This window comes from Pinus tabuliformis, chromosome 9 (assembly GCF_031772625.1).
Source record: "Pinus tabuliformis cultivar Carrire ecotype Pingquan chromosome 9, CPIR1, whole genome shotgun sequence".
NCBI lineage: Eukaryota > Viridiplantae > Streptophyta > Pinopsida > Pinales > Pinaceae > Pinus > Pinus tabuliformis.
Genome location: NC_142307.1, coordinates 1,746,812,535 through 1,746,840,329, shown reverse-complemented (window position 1 = coordinate 1,746,840,329; position 27,795 = coordinate 1,746,812,535). Strand labels below are relative to the sequence as shown.

The 27,795-nt window shown below is 33.3% G+C and overlaps 1 protein-coding gene across 1 annotated transcript in view; it reads left to right on the top strand.

Moving 5' to 3' along the window:
- The first annotated feature begins 11,518 nt into the window (after positions 1–11,518).
- LOC149155691 (ras-related protein RABH1e-like) overlaps positions 11,519–27,795 on the top strand; it is a 224,987-nt gene continuing 208,710 nt past the window's right edge. The window contains exon 1 of the mRNA XM_089441074.1: positions 11,519–11,782. Coding sequence (XP_089297200.1) covers positions 11,654–11,782 — 129 coding nt within the window. The 5' untranslated portion in view covers positions 11,519–11,653. The remainder of the gene's footprint in view (positions 11,783–27,795) is intronic.

Here is a 27,795-nt window from a genome sequence, read left to right as displayed (position 1 = left end):
TAATAACAGGATTCATAATTTTGAATTGGCTATGGTTAGTCTTGTAATATTGTACATACTTTTTCTTTCTGCAAAATGTTTTCCATATTAAAAATTAAAAAATGTAAAGAGGGTATGTCCTAAAAGAATAACGAAAGGACAAAAACAAAGGAAAAAGGATAATAAAAAAAAGTGAAAAATATGAACCCCAAAAAGAAATAAAATAGATCATGAAATTATGCAAATACAAATGCCACTAATTTTTACTTTACTATGCAAAATAAGGTTGTGTGCAACTTGTCAGAAATGCCACAATCCATGATGGTGAAATACCTTAATCTTGACTCATTCATGCTTTAAATTTCATGTTGATAGATAGAGAATAAAATCTAGCCAAACTATTTAACCTTGTCAGGTCAGTAATTAGGAAGAGAATAAAAATGATGTCATCAGTTTAATCTGAGCCATTGGAAATTATAAGGTTAGAATTAGATAGTTTTCTTGTCAAAAGAAAAGGAAATAAAGGGTTGGCAAGCTCAAATGCACCCAATAAATCAAGAGAAAATGTTAGGATAAATAAAGGGTAGGTAGAAGAAAGGTTGCAAATGTGTAAGGTTGCTGAGTCAAAAGCACATTTATCATGTTTAATCCTATGTTTCATGTGCAGGAGGATTTATGGGAAAGAAAAGGATATCCGCCAAGCTTGTTTAACTAATTTCCCCTCATTTCACTATACCCCCACATATTTATTTGCTAATTTCAACATTATCCATTCATTACTTATAAATTTCTCTTTTTCCCTCATTTTGATCATTACCCCTTAGTTTCACACATTCCCTAGAAATTACCCTTCAAAAATCACCCCACCTTCCCAAAACCCCTTTCTCTAGTGTGAAACCCATTCCCCATTACAAATATCACTTTCCCCTTTGTTAATTTCCCTTCTTTCCCCTCAAAAACCCATAAAAACCACCTTATCCTAAGTTTTTATGCCCCCGCTTTATCTAATTAACTTCCTCATTTCATATTTCCTCGATACCCTTTTTAACCCACCAACCCCTAGTGTAGTTAAAAAACCCCGCTACATAACCCATGGTCCCACCTAATTAGCCATATGTTTATATTAAAAATCCCGAAATTATTGGTTAACTAATTACAATTAACTATAATTAAATCCGGGGCCCTGCAAATCCCTTTCCTGATTCCCTCCGTGCAACTCAACTATGTGATAGCCCTCTGATCACCTGCCCGTAGATCCGACGGTGTACAACCATATCACTTGGATTCATTATCTGACCGATAACAACTTGAGAGCACACAAGATTCGCGGTTTTACCTGGGCAGTGTTCTACTACATGGAGGCACTAGGCTAGAACATGTGATTGGGAAAAATACAGCCCGCCCTCCAAAAGCAGTGGGATGGGCTAGAAAACCACATCCCTGCCCAAACCAAAAGTTGCCCACTATTCATTTATAATTTTCGTGCCAAAATGTGACCGTTACTCGTTAAAAGGCTGAAAAAGCCCCAATTCGCTCTTTTCTTGCATTTTCATTGTAAACTGATGTTATGCCATTTGCGACACCCTGAACCTCTGCGACCGATTTGACCACCCTCTGTCGCTGAAGATGCTCCGGATACCCAATTTGAGCAGCCAGTTGACAATTGAATCCAGAGTACCTTTTGCATTCACCAGTGAACCCAGTCTGCATGTCAAACCATCAATTTCCAGGTACTCTTGGAAAAACTAGAACGACCCTGTGAATTTGAAAATGCATAGTTAAAATTGAACAATTAATTAATTAAAATTAATTAAGAAACTTGCCTGAATTGAAGAAAAAATTATTTGTATACCCAAAACCTTTCTTTTACAGACTGTAACTACCCTCCCACTCTACCATAGCTTCTAAACCTCACTCCTTAATCCACTACAAGCCTAATTCATATATGTAGACCCAATTATGGCTTCCCAAACCTCTCTAGACATGAGGCCTCTGCAAACCCCTCACCTAGACATCGACCACCTTGCATTAGTAGACAAAGATTTCCAAATAAAGGACACAGCTTCCCTTGTCTACCTTCTAAAGCTCCACTGCTGGAGTAACGACAAATTCTTGAATGATGACAATCACCTTTGGGAGTCTAATTTTCCCAATTATTTGTTTCCAGAAGTGCACCCATTCCCAGAAATCATCCACTTCTGTCATGCTTGCTACATTCCCAGCCAAAGAGCCATTATCACCCTTGACCAACAAGTTTTATTAACCATCACTGCAGAATCCATTAACCGAATGCTGCAAGTCCAACCAAGCCCAAATGAGACCCCCTTTCTATTGAAGGCTTGCTTGACCTCTACACCAAGTTAGACCCTCCTAGCATATCTCAAATTTTCCAAACTTTCATCATAGAGGAGTGTCATACTCCTACAGAAACTCCTCCATATGCCGCCACCATTTTTCAGAGAGAGGGAGACAAATCATAACCATGGTCTCCTGCATTCTAGGATACACTACAGATGAACATGTGGATGAGGTTGTCCTTGCTTTCCCTTCCATCTTTAGCCCAGGCAAGCCTCTTTCTGTAATTTACAACTATGCTCAGTTCATACTAGATAGGATGCATGAACAATTTACCAGACTACCAACCGAGAGAGTTTTCAAGTATTCTTCAATCTTATTCCATATGTTTTTATACTACTAGCCAGACAAGTTTCCTGTCAGAATTGAGAAGTTGGATAACAAAGGAAACCCAAGATCAGTCATCTACTGGACACCACTTATCCAAAACTACTCCATTGTATTTACTTACAAAGACTTCATTGATTTATTTGTCCATCCAGTTATGAATATGCTAACCAGTAGCCCTTAGCCCAGAATCAGTCAAGAGATCAAAAGGGTGTTACAATTGGCAAAGAACAACAAAGTGGGAGACTGGTATCTGTACCAGAATCACACAGAAATAAGAATTTATGGATGCCAACTTGCCCCATACAAACTTTGTAAATAACTCCCCATGAGGATATTTGCACTAGAATACTTTAAGCATATTATAAATTCTCATGAAGTCAACTTCCTATCAGTTAGGAAGAATACCCAATTAAAAATGAAAAACCAATTGGGCCCCTTCATTTGTAATACCAGAGAAGCTGGACCAGAGGCAGTTAGGATTTTGCAACAAATGAATTTCAAGAACAACTTTATGTGGTAGTATGACCGTCATGGAGTCATAAACAAGCTAAGGATAAAGGTCAAATTGCGACCTTTCGTCCATCATCCCAAACCAAACATTGAGAGGTTTTCCAACCAATCATAATAGTTGGAAAACACTCTAATAGACATGGACAATACTATAGTTGATGTAGAGAGTACATTGATTGATGTAGAGAAATAGATTGATATAGGTTCATTCCTGTAGGTTCCAGAACCAAAAGAAACAATGAATATTCCTACTATTTTACAGACTCCAACAAATGAAGATAGGAATCCAAAGAGAAACAGGGAAGAAGGTTCCAGTTCAGCTATGGAAACCACAGGTGAACAATTTGAGATCAGTTATATGAAGAGGCCCAAGCTTAATCCTATAACTAAAGAGGAAGACACCATTGACTCAGCGGAAATCATTGATATCGATACAATGGTGGAAAGAAGCAAAGGCACAACAACTTCAGGAGAAACTCACCAGCCCTCAACATCAAACACTCAACTTATTGAGAAAAAGCTCAGTGTTGAGGTTTCTTCATTCACTAGGCTTGTGGATAAAGAAAAGGACATCAAAGATAGATACAAGGAAATCAAGTTGAGGAATGAGAAGTTGAAGGTTGAAACTTATGCCCAATACTTCAAGCAGACACCAGCAAATCAAAGCAGGTTGATGTCAGCCTTTGACATCAAAACAGGAAAAATGTAGATGTCATTCATGCAATCTACAGTCCAGCAGCCGAAAACATTAGCTGACTACAAGAAAACGAATTTTGAGGTTTTGGCCAAGGATGTTCATCCCATTAACCAAATTTAGTTTCACAAACAGGCAGGTGACATGATCTATTCCACCTTGACAAGTAAAGATATGGTTGCATATAAGCTTCAAAGTTCATTGGACAACATTAAAGCACAATACAAATTGGAAAAGGCCTCCTCATAGGCCAAGGACAATGGGATCAAGTCACCAGAAGACTTGGTGATTGAGCTGGGACATGATCCCAATGATATCTAGGCTACTGAGAAGTTAATAAAGAAAAAGAACAAGGACATTGTTGCTCTAAAAAAAAACTGGAACTTCCTCATTCAGAGCATCCACAGACAAAAGAGGTCCTTGAGAGCCAAACACATCAAGAGGAAATGATGGACCTCATTTTACAATTGAATGATCAGTTGAAAGAGATGGAGAAGGAGTTGGACAACTTGATACAGCTGAAACAGGCTAGCCTTGAGACTACCCCTGCCACTGTCATTCCAATAGTTACCACAATAGTACCATCCACTTTGGCAGCATCATTGGCTCCTACAGCTCCAATGGCTACAACACTACCTGTTGCCACAGCCTCTGCATCAGCAACAGGCTCAACATCAGCAACAGCCTAGCCAGGAGACGAGGCTAGTAAATTGGTCAAGGCAATGGAAGACATGTCCATTCAAACCACACAAATAAACAAGCTTAAGGAAAAGATAACCAGTCTGGAGAATGACAATAAGCTTGCCCAGATTATGCACAAAGAAGAAGTACAGAAGGCAACCAGAATGAATGAAAGGATAAAGAGCTTAGAGAAAGAGCTAACATTAAAGGAGCCACTTCGCCAAGCCAAGGAATAGTTATGGGCCAATATCATTGACTCTGTCAATGATATTTGGCCACCCATCCAAGTAATTTTTGAGCAAAGTGACTTAGTGAAAGAGGCTACATAATCCATATAGAGAGTTAAAGCAAAACTTGGAGACGTGCGAGAGGAAGCCACTAGAATAATTCATTTCCTCAACTCCAAAAACAAATATGAATTGCAGGAGCTGGAGATACCTGACAGGACTGGCACAATACTAGAGGTAAAAAGGTCCTCACCAAGAGGAATTTGATGATGAACCTTGAAGATAAATGCAAAACCATGCAGCTGGCTATAGACAGGTTCATGGTTAAGTTCGATGTTTTGAAGTTGAAAGGTCTACCAAATCCCTCGGTGATAAATGAAAAATTGATGCCACACGAAGACCACAACAGAAGAATTAGAGAAGTAGCCATGGATCAGGTAAACACTTCCTCTATGAAGGGGATGCCTACTGGCAAGGTCCTGTATCAGACCTTTGAGAACTTGTTTTACCTCCAGCATGAGGTAAAACACCTTTTTGTAAATAAACCCACTTTTGCCAAATAGACTGAAGTAGATGAAATATACAAGAAAATGGTAAATATCCAATTACCATATGTAGAAACATGGGAGAAATTGAATGACTTACTGTAAAGATACATAGTTAAAATGTAAAAATGTACATTAAGGGTGAAAATGACATAGTAAAAGGAAAATGACATATCAACTAGGTAAAAGCGTATCAGTTGAAAGGTCAGAGTACAAAGAAGAGTCAGCGCGAAGACAAACAATAAGGTAGAGAATAAAAAGCAAAATATTAGATCATAAAGAACAACGCACCCTAATAAACAGGGACAACATACAGCTGTTGAACATCTGCCTCTATCGTCTTGCATGAAGCTAATTCTTTCTCCTAGATTAATTCCCAAGACAATTTGGGATATTTTGTAAACTATTTGTGTATAAATACTTCATAATTTGAAGTATTGAGTGTGGATTGCTATACATTTGTAGAGTTGTATTGATCATAAACCTAAGGGTTATTGTACCAATTTTTCAATTCAAAAGACTGGACTAAGTAATAAAGAGATTGCATTGCAGGATTCATGTGCTGATCTATTACAATGAAGTATTTTCTTTGTCAAATTTGTTATCTTCTTATGTATTTCACAAACTTACATGTTATCTAAAGTGAATGAATGAGCTGAAAATTTATATCAGAATTTGTTTAAGTACACTCTGTTTTGAACAATTGATCATTTCTATGTTTTCTTCTGATATCCAGATTTGATAATCCTTAATTGCTCTCCCATTGCAGTTGACCTCTTTCACTTCTTTCATAATCTGGCCTAAGGAACCCTTAATTTCTCTTTGGATCCGATTGAAACCAACTTCACCATCCAGCCTTAAGATTTGAAATAGCTTAGCTACCTTTCCCTGTAGACACTATTTTTAGAACTTGATTCAGTCATGTTTGCTTAACATTTGACCCCATAGCCCAATGGTAAAAAACATCCCTCTATCCATTTAAGTAAGTGATCCCACCAAATCCAAATCAAAACCCAAGTACAATCATAACTAGCCTAAAACCAATTAACTAAACAAAGTTAAATCATAAAGAGAGCATCCTCTCTAAGAAATAGGAAGGCTAGATCCTAATATCCAAAGTTGGTTTGTGGTTACCTCTAATCATTTCTTTCTTAACAATTCTAGAGAAATATTGGAGTGATAACAAGACATATATCATATTGTTGTTGTATTATGTGTTTTCAGTGTTTTTCCATGTAAGCATTAAGGGAGGGTGTTGGAAGTAATGCTTCCATGTCATGTGTAGTTGTCATTAGGAGTTACAAGGAGTCAGTCTAGAAGTTGTTGTTTCGAATGTATGAGTTGTAGTGATGATCTATATGTGTTGAAGTCAGTAAATTATGTCCTATATATTTCTATATGTAGTGATAAATAAAAGTATCAAGTGTGATTTGTTGTGTGCAATCAATCGCTCTCTGATCTCTCTATTTTCTAATATTAGAGAGAAAAATATGTATTACTCAAACCCTAAGTTGTAGAGTGCTTTTAAACCGACTTCATAAAAATAAGATAACATTACTCATTCTAAATGGAATGAATTCTCAATCATTCATTTTTTTATTTTAAATTAAATTAATGTAATGATATTCTTTTTATAGAGCTTAATTCATTTTTTAAATGCACAAGAATATATATATATTAGAATGGGGAATTTTATTTTGGTTACTTTTGTTGATTAGAGACATGACATAATTAGTGATTAGATATATGACATAATTGAAATAATAAGTTTATAAATAGTTGGAATAACTATTCAATAGGTGTATTATGAAGTCAACGTTACATTTAGAGTTATAAAATTAATAATGATTATATAAAAAATAATTATGTTATTTAATTCTATGTGTATATTGGTATATTGGTGTAGTATGGGATTTTTTAATGAGTGGTTTTTAAACTTATAAATAATTTGTATAAATTATTCAATAGGAGTAATATGAAGTACATTTTAAAGTTAGAATTATAAATATATATAAAAAAATAAATTATTTAATTATATGTATAGATTTATGTGTTTATATATATATATATATATATATTTATATAGTATGTTTTTTTTTATGGTTAATCTTTACAAAAGGTTAAAGAAGAATGAAATCTTTATCAAATATCCAATTGATTTATCATATTTATTTTGTGAATATGTAATTGTAAATAATTTAATTAAAGTTAAAAAAATCCAAGTAATAAAATTTAGGATGATAAATTTTTAATTGTTTCAATTCAATAAAATGCAATGCTATATGCTATAATATAGTAAAAATATTATACACCATGCAATTATTTTTTACTAACATATCTAAACCACATAAAAATTACGTCAACTCAGAGTATTTGATATACAATCTTTTGATCCGATGACATAGCCCAATCAAACAATCTTATATCAAATAAGTTGAAATTAATAGAAATTCTATATGATGTAAAAATATATTTTCCACTTATAGTATATAATATGATGTAGATAATTGGTGGCATATTATAATGATCATTTAAACATTCCAAAAATATTAAATGTGTCTTTCAATCTAAATGAAATTAATTTAGTTATTTTCTATATTATTTTAATTTATTTATTTTAAATTATTATTATACAAATAATTCTAATTATTTTCTTTTTTATTTTAATTTATTTATTTTAAATTATTGTTATACAAATAATTCTAATTTTAAAGTTCAATCATTTTTATATTTAATAAATACTATTTATAAATATTATAAAATTTTTAAAATAATTTAATTGATAATGATTATAAAAATAAATAAAAAATATTATATTAAAAAAAAAATTGAGTTCAAATCCCTTAAATTTATTTGTAAATAGTATATTGAAAATCACCTAGTTTACCTAAAAATTATAGTGACCATAGTTGAAATAGATTTAGGTTAAGCGAGTACAAAATTAATCTAATTATCAATTCCTTTAATTACAAAATAAATAATTAAGTAAATAAAATAAAATAAAATTATAAATATTACTTATACAATATTTCAGAGCGCAATAAATTACATAATTGCGTTCCTCATCATCTCAAGTGCACTATACTTAATGCGCTTTGGTACAGTGGTGTTGTTATTCGTGAAATCATGGAGCTCGTGCACAACATTCTCGAAGTCACTATTGTCTTTATGCAAGCCATGTTAGAAGATTGTGGTGTGTTTCATCTATAATTCCAACAATAACTCCACAAGAAACGCCAAGCACGCTTCATTGCACCTGAAAATGGATATCACGAGGGTTGAGGATGCCTGACTCCATTAAACACCATGACAATGCAAATTTTTGTTTTATCTATCAATCTTATAAGAGAGGAGGCGAAAACGTTTACACATGGCAAAAGCTTATATACATTTTAAAGTAAACTTTAATGTGTTAATTGAAGCTGGTTTCACTCGTTTGAAAGGTTTCTTTTAATCATTCCCATGTTAATATTATTTAGATATTTATGATTTAATAAGGGTTATAATTTAATGAGAATTAAGATATTTAGAGACATATTTGTGAGGGTTTTATATTTAAGGATTTTTTTTTTTTATTTTATTATAATTATTTTATTGGAAATTTAAAATTTTATGGAAAAAGTATATATATATATATATATTTTTTTTTTTTAACATAAATTTGTTTGAAAGCTAAATAAAATATATGATTTTTAATTAAAATAATAAAAATTAAAAATTGATTTAAAACGATTTAAATAAAAATTAAGAATTGATTTAAAACAATTTTTATAAAATAAATATATTTTAATTGTAAATTTTAAATTAAAAAGAATTTTAGTGTGAATCTATTATATGAAAAATATTTAATATAATATTGTTAAATTGGGAAATATTAATTTTTAAATGTAAATGAATTTGAATAATACTACATGAATTTGATATTATAAAGACCACTTAAAGCTCAAATGAGGTTGGTATAAAGACACGAGGGCTTGGTTAAACTATTGGGAGATCGACTAGAATGTTGCATTGCAAGACATTAATAACATTAAAAATATTTTTACTTCTGAGTTCAAAGAAAAAATATGGTGTGAGAAAGATTTAACAGCTAAAAGAAAATTAAGATATTATAAGGAGGTCATCAACTTCACCCTAGAAGATCAAAAGTATCTCTCTGTTTCAGCTAGCTCAAAGAAGAAAATTAATATAGCCAAGATTAGAACGAATCTGCCATCTTTGCGAGACATCAAGGATGAAAATCACTTCCTCTTAGAGTGCCCCGCCTGCAACCACATTAGATCTTAGTTTCAAAATCTTTGTTGGAATAGTGACCTTTCTAACCTCTTACAATGAGCTCGGGAGGCTTCTCTCCAAACTTTTTCAGCATAGGAATAAAATCTTAAATCAAACTAAATAATTCGTTTCGTAAACTTTAGTCTCAATGGACGTTAACTATCATCATCATTATCATATTAATTGATTACATTTGAATTAGTTAATAATTTGGTTCAATAAATATATCCTAAAACTAATTATATTTAAAACTCTAAAAATTAACAATAAAATTTAGATATTATTTTATTTGGTTTAACCTATATAATATATATTTGTTTTTAAAAATAAAAATTCCATTAAAAAAAAATTGTAATTAATTTTTATATATGTTAAAACCTTACACTAGAGAATGAGAAATTACTTTTCTAAAACATTATTCTATAAATAATAAAGGAAGATAATCGATGGGCATATTAATTTGGTATAATGACACTCTAAAGTGTAGTATGTCACTTTCTTCTTTTAACCATAATTTATTTTTGTTTTAAGATGTAAATACTTTCAAATTAAGTTTTTTTTGGTGTGATTTTTTTAACTTTATAGTGCTAGAATTTGCTGAAAAAATTTGAGGTGAAATCTTGACTTGTGTTATTTAAACTGGTTTTTTGACTGTATATATGGATTCAACACTCTAAAAAATTCCTAGGGCACTTCGATTGTGGAGGGGTTACCCATCAAGCTTGTTATTTCAATAAATTCTTGCTGGACTTTAGAGAAATTAGACTCAAAAAGCCCACAGAAAAAACTTCCAAAAAACCTCAATAAAAAAGAAAAGTCAAATTACTTCTGAATGTGATTTAGGCCGAAATTTCTTCTTATAATTGTTATGGATCACAAAAGCCTCAATTCAACCATAAAAGTCAAATTGTTAAAAATATTTATTAGATTTAAATATTTTCAAATTTAAAAAACAAATTAGTGAAAATATTCAATATAAAACACTTGAAAAAATTATTTAAATAGAATTAACATTTTATTTTAAAATCACAATTTTTTATAATATTAAAATTTCTTTCCAATTAAAAAAAAAAAAAAAAACATATCTTATAATATTCTTTTATATAAATACTCCCTTATCTCACTTACTATCCTTATATAGAGCTAATACAACAATTATATATCTATAGTTTTAATTAACAAAACACATTTTATCCATTACTTTGAACTATTATATAAACTCAAAGTTAGTTGTTACTTTTACTTATTAATAGGTGTTTAAAATGCTAAAAGAAGTGTAGGAGGAAGGAGTATGTATTTCTTAACTAAAAAAATTCATTTTAGAATGCAAGAGCTTCAAGGACAATAGCCAGAATTATGCAGATATTCTGGCAGCTGTTGGGATAATCTATTTAGCAAGGTGTTTGTCGAGAAGCTAGGAGCGTTGCACGGACAGTATCAACGTAAAAAAAATCAAAATATTCTGTAGAGAGAGTGTTTAAGTCATATTTTTTATGGTGGAAATAGATTACCCACCATCAAAAGCTTTTAAAACAATTAAAATTATAAATTTTAACAACACTTATTTACATTTACAAAAATCCCTACTCATTTTTATTTTTTTTAAAATATAACTGAAATTTCCATACTTACCCAACAAAAAAACATAATGGTTAGGCTACAGCTTCAAAGTTGATTACTTACTATATTCATAAGTTGAGACCCGAGGTCGTCACGTTAATAACCCAAGTCCAAACCGTGACCAGCGTAGACCTCGTTCGAGTTAAGAGGGTTGAATTAAAATAAATAAAAACAAATTGATTTCGATTATCGCCACGTGCCCCATCATCGTACATGATTCGATTGTCTCTAAACTGAAAGCTAAACGATCTCTAATCGTGATATAAATATTCAAATTTTCCTAATATAATGCAGCGCGCGTTCCTCACGACGAACAAGAATAGCAAACAGACCGGCAGAGCTCTGCCTGCACCTTCCTGCAAGACTTCCTTGAAGACTTGGGTTTGCGCATCGAGGGTTCGAAAAGCACCAAGGAGAAAGAGAGTCGAATCAGGAAGATGGTGAGGCATACCGCTTCTCTCTCGCCTCTGGTGAAGTACAAGCTTGTTTTCTTGGGAGACCAGTCCGTGGGCAAGACCAGCATTATCACTCGCTTCATGTATGACAAATTCGATGAAGTTTACAAGGTATGTATGTGCGTTTTGATTTTATAAGTGTCTTCACTCCCTTTATTCTGCCACAATAATGCCTTTAGTTTCATGGGACTTAGATTTATGGAATTCTGCCAGAAACTTTGTTATCTGGCAGAAATTCTTGGTGGTCTTGCACATACATCTAAATCTTTTCACTTATGCTGAATTTAATTTTTGTTTCAGTTACCTTGCAAGTTGAATTAAACCTTGTCCTTTGGCAAAATTTTGAATTAACCAAAATCTATTGCTTTAGTTACATTTATAGGGAGGGTATGTTAAAGTATGGTTGTTTAAATTGATTTCATCTTCCAAGCGCAGGCTGGTTAGCTGTATTCATGAAATTGTTTGTGTATCTTTGTAATTGGGCATTCGACGCTAAAGGGACTTCAGTTAACCACTATCTTGAAATTTGAGAACCTCCACTGTAAGGATTTATGGCTGCTTGAAGACCATAGATTACAGGTAGATTGTTAGTAAGGTGAAAAATATGGATGCTTCTACAGAGTGGGTGGGGACAGGGGGAATCCATAATTTTCTTTGTTCTTTGTGAGATGGCAACTGGCCTTCTCTTGAAGCTTTGAGACACTGGAAGGTCAGGGGTTAAATCCATCCGCTTGTTTTATCTGTTGTTTCAGTCTTCTAGGTAGTATTAATTGTGAGACTTCCTGGTTATATCCTACTGCTACTCAGTCCCCGAAATATCTTTCAGCGGGTGATTTATGGCAGGCAAGAAAAGTTAAGCTGAACCTCTTGCTTCTCTTTAGGCTTGGTGAGGCTGTGATATTAGCACAATCCATCTGGATTCTGAACCCAAACTTCCCAACTTCTTGCGGTTTTATCTGTGGCTGTAGAACAACAATGGTTGCCTTACTAGATATTGGAACCTGAGATACGCCACCTCAAGCTTTGCTAGCCTTACATTGCATCAGTGCATATCTAGATTCAGATTGGTTTTTGATAGTTCTAATAGATCGGATGAAAGTAAGATACAAATTATCAAAAAGGGGAGGTACAGGGACTATTACATGTCGCTGCTTAGATGGGTAAATAACAAGTCATGATAGCCCATTGATTAGGAAACTAAGACATTTTCGCTCAATATCAACATCTTGAAGGGCATGTTAACAATAGTGTTTTAATTGAATTTAAGCTTCAGTGTCTATATTATGAAAAGTAAAAAAAATTTCAGTAAAAATCATATCATCTGAATTTTATGTTTCTAACCATCTAATATTTTTCTTGTCACTTCAGAGCCGAACTTTCCCTGTTGTTATTATCAATTCAGAGCCAAAATTTCCCGTCCTTGAAAAAGATTATAAACATGCTGAGGGGCATGTTTCATAGTTTTTTCCTGCCACCTAGTATCTGAACATTACCTATTTCTGAAACAGATTTCATTCAATCTTATAACTAGTTGCGCCTCAACAGTAATGAGAGCCAAACTTACCCCGTCCTTGAAAGAGATTATAAACATGTTGAGGGGCATGCTTCATAGTTTTTTCCTGCAACCTAGGATCTGAACATTCCCTATTTCTGAAACAGATTACTTTGAATCTTATAACTAGTTGGGCCACAACAGTAATGATAGACAAAACGAAGCAGAAAGAAATCTGGACTGATTTACCTCCCCGTTTAGGTTTCACAGTTTTTTCCATTTGAGTATTTGTTTAGAACAATTATAACTTGTGTTACCAATCTTGTGGGAAATTTGGTTTGGTGTTCCTCTTTCACTGAACTAGGATTGTTCTCTTTTTTCTTGCCACCTAAGATCTGAAATTTCCCTATTACTGAGAGAGAATTTTTTGAACCTTATAACTAGTTAGGCCACAACACTCACGATATCTGAACTTTCCCTATTCCCGAGAGAGATTTTTTTGAATCTTATAACTAGTTGGGCCACAACACTTATGATAGACAAAAAGAAGCAGAAAGAAATGTCAACTGATTTGTCCGCCCCCTTTTAAGTTGCACTATGTTTTCCATTTGAGGCTCTCTTTGGAACAATTACAACTTGGGTTACAAATCTTGTGGGAAATTTGTTTTGGTGTTCCTCTTCCACTGAACTAGCATTGATCTATTCAATGATTTTGGCTTTCCCCTGTGCCTTGTTAGATTGTTGAATCCTTCTTCTCTTGAGTGAGAAATGCGTGAAGCACTTCTGATTTGCCTGGCCCCCTTTTAGTTTCACTAGTTTTCCAATTCTAGTGGCGGTTTCGAATGGTTACAATGTCTCCCATTTTTTAATAAATGTCAGCCATTTTATGCTAGAGACCTTGACTATCGTGTTACCTTTAGGCCTTAACTGTCGTGTCAGTTTCTTCACTGTTTGTGCGCACCATTTGACATCAGTAACTCCTATACTCTGAAGGCCCACAAAACAGCTGAATATCAGTTGAACAGTTGCTTGAAACATGTAATGATATCAGTATCATAGGATATACTTTTGATGCCCGACACAAGATTATTGTTACTCAAAACTGGGTTGAAAGAACTAACAATTTTATCAGTATACTTTCCACAAAACAGCTGAATATCAGTTGACCAGTTCCTTGAAACATGTAATTATATCAGTATCATATGATATACTTTTGATGTCCGACACAAGATTATTGTTACTCAAAACTGGGTTGAAAGAACTAACAATTTTCATTTGACTTTCCCCTTTTGAAAGAACTAACAATTTTCATTTGACTTTCCCATGTTTAACTATTGCCCACAATATGTGTAATTCTGTATACACCTTCTGCTTATTTGCAAAATCAGCCCTTACACTGGGATTTTAAGAAAAAATTGTGGTTTCTTTGTGAAAACAAGTCCATCTTTGTGGAGAAATATTAAAAGAATTTATCACTCACATATTTTAAAGTTAAGCTTAGAGGTTTTGAATGTTAAATCCGGAAATTCAATCTTTTTAATGAAAAATGTCATTTATAAATAATTGATAAATAATAAAATGTTGTATGCAACCGAAAATGCCTGCATTTCCCATGACTTCATAATTTCTTGATCTATTATTTGTCTTATAATAAGAAAAACAAAGAAAAGGATTAAAGTAGTAACCAGTAAACACTAGGAGAATCTGGCATTACATATAATCTTTTGATTGCATTACTGGACCCTTTGGGGAAATATATAGCCCCATTATGGACCCTTCCACGATGACTTATCATTGATACAGGGTTGCCTATCCTTTTTGATGGTTCTACGAGGTGAATTTTTTCTACAACCAGGTTACTTATTTTCTATTATTTTTATTATTATTCAATTTCATTATACTTATTCCGAGTCATGGTTAGTTAGGTTTTTTTGTGCCTTTTGCTGAAAACAATTATTAAATAGATTACAACCAGGTTACTTATTTTCTATTATTTTTATTATTATTCAATTCCATTATACTTATTCCGAGTCATGGTTAGTTAGGTTTTTTGGGTGCCTTTTGCTGAAAACAATTATTGAATAGATTAAAATTTTTATTTTTCTCTTATTTTGTGAGTGAACAACCACGATTGACATTCACTATCCACTTTACATTTTCTAAGAAAAAAAAATCTATATCCATCTTAACATTGAGCTAATGTATTACTAGCTCAATGCATTATTTGCTAGTGTCTATTTAGATATAATTGTATTTACAATTATTAATGTTTATGTAATATATAATAAAATTAATTTTAGTGTTTTTTTAAAGTTTGGTAGGACTACATCTCTATCATGCTAATGCATTACTTGCTAATCTCTATTTAGATATAATTGTACCTACAATTATTAATGTCTATGTAATATATAATAAAATTAACTTTAGTGCTTTATTTCTTTTTTTTTAAGCTTGGTAGGACTACATCTTCATCATGTCGAACGAGATTAACATTCTTATTCTACACAGAAATTAAGACCATAATGTTATCAATCATCATTGATCTCTTTTTTTAACTTTCCAATTTTATATAAAAGCTAAAAAAGACCATAAAAATTCATTGACTTCCATAAGCCGAATTCCTTTACCAACCACCATTGCTTCTCATACCACCTTATTGATATATCTATTAGACCTCATATGTTTTATACATTTATTCAATATTTAGCATTTTTAGATATTGTTTTTAAGAAAATTAAATGTAAAAGTTCCATAACGTTTTTTATTTAAGTGGATTTATTACTAGAATTAAAGATTTGTACTATATTTCACAAAAATTTGTCAGCAATATTGAAAATGTCATTATATTGTAAATTCCATGTTATAGTAATATTACTATTTGGTTTTTATTTTGAAATATATATATATAATTTCAATTTTTTTCTTACATTTTTTGTTTTTTAACATATAATTTTTTTCCATAACATTTTTTCCTAATAAACTAGTATCTTTTTATTGAAAAATATTTCATATGATTTCATTGTAAACCTCGCATCAATGATGGAACAAAGCAAATTCACATTTCAAATGATTTCAATATAAACCTTTCATCAATGATGGAATAATTTTTTTTTATTTATAATTAATTTTATAGTAACAATTTTAATTTTTTTTATTTATAGTTAATTTTATAGTAACAATTTTATTAAAGCTTATATTAAATTGGTTAATGCTAGTTTATCTTTTTTCATTCATAATGATCATATTATATGTGGAGTTTCTTGAGGATCAACCATATATAGTTTTTTTGGTGGAGGCTTTTCGAACTACTTACTATGGTTCATCTTCAAGACATAGATGGATAGCTAGAATACAATAAAAATAAAACTGGTAAATATAAACAAAAACAATAATGTAAAAACTATGGATAAAGAAAACTAAAAAATAGAAATTAATACTAATTAATTTATAATTTACTAATTTATATTGTAATAAATCCAAGAAAAAACTAGAAAAAATAATTTTTAATCCATGAAATAAGAATAAAAAGAAATTAACATTAATAAATTTATAATTTAATAATTATAATGTAATAAATTGAGAAAAAAATAAAAAAATTTATTTTATTTAAAAATATATAAAAAAAATAAAAATAAAAAATAATTATCATAATTTTAAGAGAATAAAAAATTATGAAATGGGTGTTCACTAATAGAGAAGCTATTCATGTATAAATTTAAATATAATCATTATAAAATGGTCATTACTGAAAAATATAGAAATGGGTGTTCACTATAAATGCCCAATAAATGGTGTTAATTCAAAGATTCTAGAGTTAATTCATAAGAGTATTTGTTGTTACCCTGATTATTTTCTACTCTTCTACTTACATCATTTAAACTATAACATCTCCAAAAAACCCCACAGAGTTTGACAAAATGACATAACATATGATCTATATATGAAAATAAACTATCTACCCACTGCCTTCCAGCTTCTCTGGTGGACTATCCTCCTGAGCCGCATCTTGCCTTTGTCCAAGAACCATATTCATTCCGGACTCATAGCGCTCATGTTCTTCCTCCCCAACTACCTGAGATCTGGCTGAGGACATTTCTCCAAGCTTGAAGACCTCTGTTAACACACCAACTTTCGTTGCTTCCACCTTAACCTCCATGTTATCAACCTTGATGTTTAAATTGAGCATTTTCGTGTTCAAATGATCCACAGTCTTCTACAGCAACTTCAAATCCTTCCCGATGCCAATGAGATGAGTCATCACCACTGTGAATTGATCATGAACCTCTTGTGCTACCTGTTTCCCCATTTTTTCTAACATGGCCACAATGTCTGCTGTGGATGAAGTTCCTTGTTCCTTTGCACTGTCGCCACTTCCATTGAGTTTGGTCGAGGCCATTTTGAGCGCAATCCTTCCTTATACTCGTATAGCTCTTACATTTAACTACTTCATCCAAATCCTTAATATGGAATGTTGTGCACATCCCCTCACATTCAATGCTATTCCTAGACTGTTTTTCAGACTTGGCACGAGCCACCAACCCTGCAACCGCCAATTTATGTTCGGATTGAAATGCTACCACTTGATGCAGTGGAAGTGATATACTAATCCTGCATTCCCCGATCTTAGCATTTACTGTTAATTCATTTGTTTTCCACTTGGCCATCATCATGACACTTCATCCTTTGTGCCTCCATCTGGAGTCGAGATGTCACATCTGCCTTCTCCAACTCCCGAGAGAGTCTTGCCATACCTCAAAGTAATACTTGAATGGGCATGATCTGTCTCCTTTAATGCATGATTTATTCCATTTAATACATGTAGTCATATCGCTTAGATATTCTATCATGGGATGTGAGATATTTGGGAATGTGCTTGGTCTAAAATCAAAACCCCTTTATCTAAGGCACTGCCTCTATTGGCTTGGCTATCTGCCTCTGTATTGTTCTCTCATTTTACATGGAAAAAAGTATAATCTTCTAAATTGCTTAGAAGGATCCCTATCCTTAGGAACATAGAAGGAAGTTTAGAGTCTTTTAGATGCCTGAGCTTGGAACACCTTTGGATAACAATCAATGAATCTTCAACTATATTTAGTTACCATAGACTTTTGGATATAACGATATTAAGTCCTTGCTAGAATAACAAGGCTTTAGCTTGATTATTTGTAACATTCCCAAGTCCCCATGTGAACCTTATTTCTATTATTTCATTGGGGTTATAAAGCACCCCTCTCGCTCTTCCCTTCTCCAACATAAACACTAATTATTAATCCAATTCTATTCAATAATTATTTAATTTTCAAAACACCTTTAAAAACTTAAATACTAATTATTAATCCAATTATCTTCCCTTCTATCCGTGGATGAACAAATCTGTTTATGCATTCATTCTCATCGTAGGCTTGATGACAATATTTCTTGCATTTTAGGTCATCATATCATATGGCATTAACAAAGATAATTTCCTTTGGTAGTTAAAACCATAAAGATGCCCTTGTTGAGATTTATCTACCTAGCAATCTTGGTTTTAGAATAAGTTGTGCTTTGGTGGTCATCTTGTTACTTCTTTTGGTGGTCACGTTTCTAGAGCTTTACATCTTTCTAAGGATCTGTTATTTGGAAAAAGGGAAAAACAACCTTTGCGGTGCAACTCACTAAATTGGATCTCTTATTAGAAAAAAAAACTGGTTTCTATGCAAATCAACAACCAAAAACTGGCTTATATGCAAATCCCTAAATTGTCATTTTAATTAGTTTGTTTGTCATCAGTGTATCTATATTGTCATTTTCGTTCAGAAAAACGCTCTTGCTTCTGTGCAACTCCCTAAATTATCATTTTCATTAATAACAACCATTTTTACGTTTGTGTCATTAGTGTCTCTATTTTGTCATTTACTATTTTCATTAGTAAATGACATGTATATGTTTATAATACAATGTCTAAAGAGTTTGCCCCATGAGATAAGCCAACCATTGTTGCTAGATTTATTCACTTTGGAATTGCAAATAGCCGCTCATCGTTTGAGGGAGAAAATGCAAAGTAGAATCTCCACACTGAGCAGTAATCAACATCGGACCAGAGAAAGAATCAGCTATTAAACCTATGCACACAGCAGGCAGATTAGGGGAACCGTGGAGACATGATGAGGACACCTAAAGGTCGGCCGTTGAATCAATTGAATCAAACAATCCCACTGGTGCGAGCAACATTCAGAGTTAGCCATAAAGAGGGACGACAACTTACACTCCACACCCCTTGCAACGGTGGAATCCCTGGGACGGACTGCAGAGCAGCAACTCGAGACTCATAGAAAGGTCCGGGGATTCCTACATTTGCTAGCCTTACTGTGAATGGAAATTTCACTCACAATGCCGGTCGAAATAACGAACAGATTGGGCACCACCGTATATGCAGAAATGTGTTCACCTTACACACGTCATTAATTAAGATGCGTATGGTTCAAAATTCGGCGCAGACGCGTCGGTTTGTGAATCAGAGGAAGCAGCCCATTGCAGCACTAGAGAGCCTCTCAGACTTGTCAGGATTGTTGCGCTGGAACCAACTACTAACATGCCGTGATGTGCAACCAGAAGAGCGCCCACGATTCCCCTGAGACGACCGTTGGAATGGGCCCACCATATTCACAAGAGTCCCCTTGTTTGATCCATAGCGATCTTCAACCACCGTGCCGTTTTGGAGCTAATCGACTGTACACTAACGGCGTAGATCTATTTTTAATTTTGGATTTACATTTTTATATTTGAATTTTGGATTTTGTAATATATATATGTATATATATAACCTTTTTTTTTTCTAATTTTCATGATTGTGTCAATGATAAGAGTCGGTTTGTTTGATCCATAGCAATTTTTATCAATCCTGTAGTTTTGGAGTTAATTTAGGGAGTTTTTTTAAGTGTGATTTTTTGGAAGTTTTTTCGGTGGATTTTTCCAGTCTAATTTCTCTAAAATCTGGCAGGAATTCATTGAAATCACATGTTTGATGAGTAAACCTGCACAATAGAAATGCCCTAGGTGTTTTTTAGGGTGCTGAATCCATATATACAATAAAAAAAACTAGTTTAAATAACATAAATCAAGATTTCACCATAAATTTTTCTGCCGGAAACTCCAGAAAATCGCACTAAAAACAACTCCCTAATCTAGGGTACAAATAATTTTGGACTTACATTTTTATATTTGAATTTTGGATTCTCTAAAAATTAGTTATATATATAATATATATATTTCTAATTTTCATGATGGTTTTAATGATAGGCCTTAAATTTAAGGCTTAAAAGAATTATGAGACTTGAATATAAGTAAGAAAGACAATCATCATTTTTGTCTTTATTTGAAATATATATAATGTTAAATAAATGTTGGAGTTAATTTTAATGTTTAATAGAAGAACACTCTATTTAATAAGATGTTGTTATTAGGAGAGTATGAGACTCAATCAAGATTAGATGCCCCATGATACCATCACTTTCACAATTGGCTTTCACTTTTAGCTTCTCTCTATGAAATTTGAACTTAAATCTAATGAAGATTAAAATCCACACAAATTATTAGTCTATGCTTAATAAATTTACTTATTATATATATATATATATATATATATATATATATATATATATATATATATATATATCACTTATTTTATTTATAAAGATAGAAATAAAGAAAGAAAAACATATTTTTGTATGAAATTGATATAATTGAGATGTCTTACTTAAATTAAACATTAAAATATCTTATTTAAGATCAATATTATTATTTTTATTAACATCCTTTTAATATCACATATAAATGATATATTAACCATAAAAAATTACGCTCACATATTCATCAAATTTTAAAAGTAATAATTTATAAACATTTTTATTAATCAACTTACTTTAAAAGGTGACTTCTTTAATTGGCAATGATGTTCATCTATATTATGGGGCCAATTCTTATGGTAACACATAAATAGGCTATGGAACCCACACAGTTATAGACTTATTTAGTTGGTAATGATGTTCATCTATGTTACGGGGCCGATTCTTATGCTTACACATAATTAGGCTATGCAACCCACACGATATAACCATGGATAGATAATGTTAAATGTCAAGGCCTTGCAACCCACCAGATATAAACATTGGTAGAGAATATCATATGCCAATATTGTGGTGCAGTGTCGTTTTCTTTTGCTTCATGAGCAATCCGAAGGTGAGCATCTCCTTGAATAACTTTCTACAATGTCAAAGTTGTGGACTTCATTGGTGCAGTACACAAACCTTACTTCACTACTAGAAATCGAATAGCTAGAGTTTTGCGACTTCCCAGTTTATTTAACGAAACCATCCCCAATTTATTAATTGAAACAGAACTTTGATTATTCTACATCTCACTCGCTATGCGTATCAATGCCTTTCTTTGACGGTTCCTAATCTCTTTAATACATTGAATCTTTGTGCTTCTCAAATCAAGCTTGGGTAGTGGGCAATCATACCATTGAAGTTCCTTTCGATTTCATGAGGTCCAGAAATTCGTTGAAATTCATACTTTTCATTTTAATTTTCATTTCATTTAATTCAGGACAAGTTTCACTATATATAATCACCTATTTAAATATATGTATATTTCCATTATGAAATTTAGTTATCACAATTATATATAAACTAGATAATATATGAAGCCTAATGTGTGTATGTATATATTATTTTTGGATTTTTCTTTTTGTTTATTATTTTCCACATTGTTATTTTGTATCTAAATTATCCAATCATTGGATTATGGTGACCGAGGGTGGGGCTTGTGTTTTTTGTGCTAAAACAATAGGGTAGGATTTATATGTGTAGTGTAGGAGATGACGCTCAATTCAGAAGAGAGGCTAGAGGTTCGTAGTTTTCTACTTCCAGTGGCCTGCGTAAGGGTGTTATAGGTTCCTTAGATCATGGATTGTTGGTCACCTCGGGAGGGCAGTGTTGTGTCTCCAACGTCTTACCCTGATTAAGCTGAAGACATGTTCTAAATCTCCGCCTCTACTATTATTTCTTAGGAAGAATCCAATTATAGAAGAATAGGGGCCACCTTTAGAATAATAGGGCTATGAGTATTAGGATTTAATAAGATTACATAGCTTTGTCTTTTTTACATGTTTATTTTTCTTTCTTGAGAGTCTCCTTTGAACTCTCTTCAAATATTCTTGGTGACACATAGGTCACCTATTTTTTCTTGTATTGCCTTTTTCATGTTTGCTTATTTGGAATTTGAACTCGTAAATTTTTTTTAGTTGTAGGTCTTATTCATTGTTGTTAGACCCACTGGTTTTTATACTCTTTCACTAGTTTTTTATCCAATTCCATTAAAAAAAAATCATAGAAGTGACCCACACTTTTGATTTTTTTTTTCTAAATTCACCCTTTTACTCATAACTCATCGTCGTTAAATTCCCTTATACATAAGCAACATATTCTTCTATTTGCTACTCTATAATGGATTTTCCAAACACCTAAATGAATTTGGAGACTCTCAAGACTCCTTGCTTTGTGTCTATAACTCATAAATTGGTGTTCCCTACTATATTCACATCATTCTTTTACCATGGATTTTGCAAATTTCCAATTAACTTTGGAGTCACTCTTAAGGCTTCGACATTGATAAACTCTTGGTAGATTAAATATAGGATCAATAATGTCTCTTTCTAGAAACCCTTGTTATTTATAATAAGAACAAGTCCAACAATAACAAAAGCTCTAGGGGAAAATGATGCAAGATATGATGAATATGTACTAGATTAACTTATGAACACTCACTAATATATCCTAAAATAAATGCTCCAACAACATTTGCAACTCCAATTGCAACCATAATCCTATTAGTTCCACATTATCCCCATTTTCTTACATTGTTTCACACTTAAGATGAAGCTTTTTGTCCCTAAGTTTGGCGGAGCCGACTATGGCACTAGGGTCAACTCCTTGATTCATAGTTTTGTATCTTACTTGAAAACATGATGTAATTTAAGAACCACTCAAATTATCATTTTAGTTGTAGTAAATATGGAAAAGAAAATCCTCACATGGTGGTAGATACACATTCAACACCTCACAACCCCCACTCAACTTTCATTAAGTAGTTGGAAACATGATTCACTTAGGAAAAAAATTATAAGTGGTTAAGGGGTGAAAATGAGGACATATCCTAGGCTAATGAAAAATTATTTTCATTTTATAAAATGAAAAGTTCTTAAAGTGACTTTATAAAATTGAAAAGATAAAATGGTGATAAAAGTCGCCACTAAAGGGAAAAAGTGAGGAGTCTCTCTTCATTTTATCATTTTCATTTTGAGAAAAAGAGTTTTTGGAAAGTTTTTGAAGAGAAGCTTAGGGTTTGAGAAACACTCGTTGTTATTGCTAGCTTCAGTGTTGAAATTATATACCCTAGTTGGTTCATCAGAGTGGAATCACTTAGATTTCACCATTGCGCTAACAAGGAGAAGAGTATTTGTAGAAAATAATGTAGGTACAAGGTTTTATCTTCTAATATGGTTTTTTTCACATCTTTTGGCATAAAGTATTCGTTGGAGTTTGAACACTAAACAAAAGGCACATTTTTAAGGGTTGAACTTCCCATACGTGAGCATATTTGTGGGTCAAATTTCTTTGTTGAGAAGGACAAGTTTCCTTCCTTAAATTGTTGGTTGAGTTATCATTTTTTGGGTCAAGGTTTCTATATTTTAGCATTGGTCGTATGGCTAATATTAATGTCAACTAAGAGGGATGGGTTCTCTTTTTGCTTCATTGTTGGTCGTATTCTTTAGTGGCTGAGATAAATACTGATATTCATGGGACTAAAATGAAAGGGGTTGAGGGTCAAGTTATCTCCATTGAGTGTTATTGCTAGATAAAGGGATGTGCTGGTGGTATTTTCCTATGCGTCATAGCTTTTTGTGGGGGTTGAGTTACAATTTAATCTGTTGGTCGTGTCACTCATTCAAGATTGAGCTTATACGCTAGAAAGGGATGAGAATTGTATGTTGTTAGAGGTCGAAATTATAAGGTAATGTATGCCACTTATCTCATGTTGAGTATGCGTTGGAGAGTGGGGTTGTGTATCTTCCTATGGATGGTTCGAATGACTATGTATTAACGCTGACACTCACTATGGATGAAAGAACCTCCTAAGAAGCTAATAACCTAGGTTCCTTGTTCCTTGTATCTTGCCTTATTATTTATCTTTTAATGGTGTTGTTGTGAGCCTTTATAAGGCTAGTGTATTATCTTTGGATTATAACTCAGTCAAGGCTGATGTCATATAATGGTTGTTAATCTTATATCAATTATGTTCATCATTATTGTCATTGTTATATCAATTATTTCTGAATATGAGGCAATATTTTAGTCACTGGTTTAAGTTTGGAATTATATCCATGTCACTGCATGTTGATGCATGAGACAAATAAATGAAAAATTATATCCACAACAATGTGCCAACAAAGTGATTAACGAAAAATTTCATAGAAAACATCATTAAAGGCTATATGAACCAAACATGGGGAACAAGGAAACAAAAGCATTCAATGAATTGCTTAGTGCATTGAATGATTTGGCTAAGGGCCAAAAGGAGATGGTGGATTTTATGGGAAGGATAACAAACATGGGAACTTCGACCGAGAGAGATCTTATGAATGGAAAGGGGTCCAACAGTGATGAGGGCTTCCATGCTCATCCTACCATGTAGAGCCATTGACACTCACACAATAGCGCACCCACACCAAACATGCCTTAGTTGATACAAGAGATAGCAGAAGACCAGATAAAGTAGACGAGTAAGGGGATTCCTTATGTAGATTTTTTGGACTATAGAACATTGGGACACAAGTTCCAAGATGTTATGATTTTCACTAGTTTCTGCCATCTCTAACTAAAAAGAAATCTTAAGACAATTCAGAAGGCTTTCAGGCAAAGTCATGAGCTACAAAAGACATTGATGAAGGTGACCATTCCTTAATTTGATGGGTCATCTAAATTCTCAACTCGGTTATGGGTACATAAGCTAGATACTTATTTCTAGTTAAGTCATATGACGAAGGAAGAGGCCATTAAGCTGGCCACATTACACTTGGATGGAAAATCCCATGTGTGGTGGTACCATGGGTTGGTGACAATGGGTCACGCCAGCATCACCTCATACACTGAGTTCACTTAGAGGTTCATAGAGAAATTTGTGAGAAAGGATCCGAAGCTTCACTTCATGGAGTGGGCCCAACTCAGGTAGACATGCAGTCCACAGGCCTACATTTCATATTTTATGAGATTAGCGGTTACAGTCACAAACATTTCAGAAGCTAGATTAGTGATGCTATTTGTGGAGGGGCTATATAAGCCTCTACATGGTTGGGTCAAAGGTTATCAACCCACCACACTTTGTAATGTAGCTAATAGAGCAAGGCACATCTAGGATGTTTTTCCTAAGAGAAGATTCCCTCCTAAGCCTTCCTTTCCCCTCAAGAGTAAAGAATTCAAAAAAATTTAGAAGGAGGGCACTAAGAAGGCGAGGTCGGATGACGAGACCCGAAAGGAGCTTAGAAAGAAGAATCTTTATTTCAGCTATCAGGAGCCTTAGGAACAAGGGCACATGTGTGCAGAAAAATAAAAATTCAGTAAGGCCCATTTTATTGAGTTGTATTTGGAGAGTGACAATGATGATGATGATGAAGAGCCAACACATGAGCAAGCTCGAGAATAGGTACATCAGATAGTCAGTGGTGAGACTTCACAGGCTGGGGGGAAAACCACTATTATTGCATCCGTGTCAGGGTCCCCCAGGTGTCATAGTTTTAAAGTTATAGGGATTTTGGTGGGGCACATGGTGACATTGTTAATTGATGGTGGGGCACCCCACAACTTCATAGATTCAACCATGGTTGATTGGAAGGAGATTTCAACATAGGAGTTCGATAGCTTCACAACAGCCATATCGGGTGGCGATTGGATGGAATGCACTATATATATCCCTAAACTGAAGCTAACCATGGGGAATTATATAATGACAGATGACTTCTTCGTGGTGGATTCACCGAACACCAATGTGGTGCTTAGAGTTGAGTGGCTCTATTACATCAAGAGGTATACTACATATCAACAGAGCATGGAGATGGAGTTTAAAGATTCAGTGGATGACAGGAAGGTAGTTTTGAGGGCCATGCATTAGTATCCACTGATGATAGTGTCATTTAACAACATGGAAGTAGTTTTGAGATGAGGTGACATTGAGTGGGAAATAGAGTGCTTCATTACAAATAACAAATAATCAGATCAACCATGACAACATCCAGATGACATTCAGGTATTTCTCTATAAACACCAAAGGGCGTTTTTTGACATTCCTCTAGGTAGATCACCAAACGAAGGCTTTGAACATGTTATAGAGTTGGAAGGAGGAGTGCAGGTTGTTGTTACCATCCCTTATTGACATCCCAATGTTTGAAAAGATGAAATTGAGAAGACCATCAAGGATTTGTTGAGGTTAGGTCACATTCAACCTAGTTGTAGTCCTTTTGTTGCTTTAGTTCTGATGGAGAAGAAGAGGATGGTATGTTGCAGGTGTGCACTGACTACCGAGATCTTAATAAGATGATAATGAAAAGACGACATCCTATCCCTAGGATAGACGAGTTGGTGGATGAACTGAGGGAAGCCAATTATTTTTCAAGAATAGTTATTTGTTCAGACTAATAGTAGATTCGAGTTTGGGAGCAGGGCATCTCAAAGACAATTTTTAGGTGCCATGATGGGCACTATGAGTTGTTGGTTATGCCATTTGGGCTAACTAATGCACCTACTACTTTCTAGTCATGCATGAACCACATGTTCAATAAACCGTTACAAAAGTACTTGTTGGTTTTCTTTGATGATATACTTTTCTACAACAAGACATGGGAGGACCATCTAGTGCACTTGGATGAAGTATTGGTGATTCTCGAAGAACATGAACTATATGTAAAAGAGTCTGAGTGTGAGTTTGACATGAAAAATATGCTTTACTTAAGGCATGTAATTGGGAATGATGGGGTTTAGGTCCATCATAAGAAGTTTCCAGCATGCATCGAATGCCCTACCTCAAAAAATGTAACTGAAATGAAAGAGGCTTCCTTAGCCTCTGCACATACTACACAAAATTTGTTAAGGGGTTCTCACAGATACCAACGCATCTTGCAAGCCTCACCAAAAAGGGGGCTTTCATTTGGAATGATAAAGCACACGAAACCTTTGAGAAGATGAATTAGGTGATGAGTTCATGCCTCGTGCTTGCATTACCAGATTTCACCCAACCATTTGTGCTAGAATGTGACACTTTTGGGATAGGAATAGGAGAAATACTGATGCAAGATCATCAACCCATAGCATTTAAGAGTCACAAGCTCAAATATAATGAGTCACATTATTCAATTTATGACAAAGAGATGTTGGCCATCATGCATGCATTAGCCAAGTTCAAACAATATCTCTTGGGGAACAAGTTCAAGGTAAACACATATCATAATAGTATGAGATTCCTCATTAAGTAGAAGGAACCAAGTGACAGGAAGGAAAAGTGCATCAAAATATTGAAAGCATATGAATTCAAAATCGAGTAT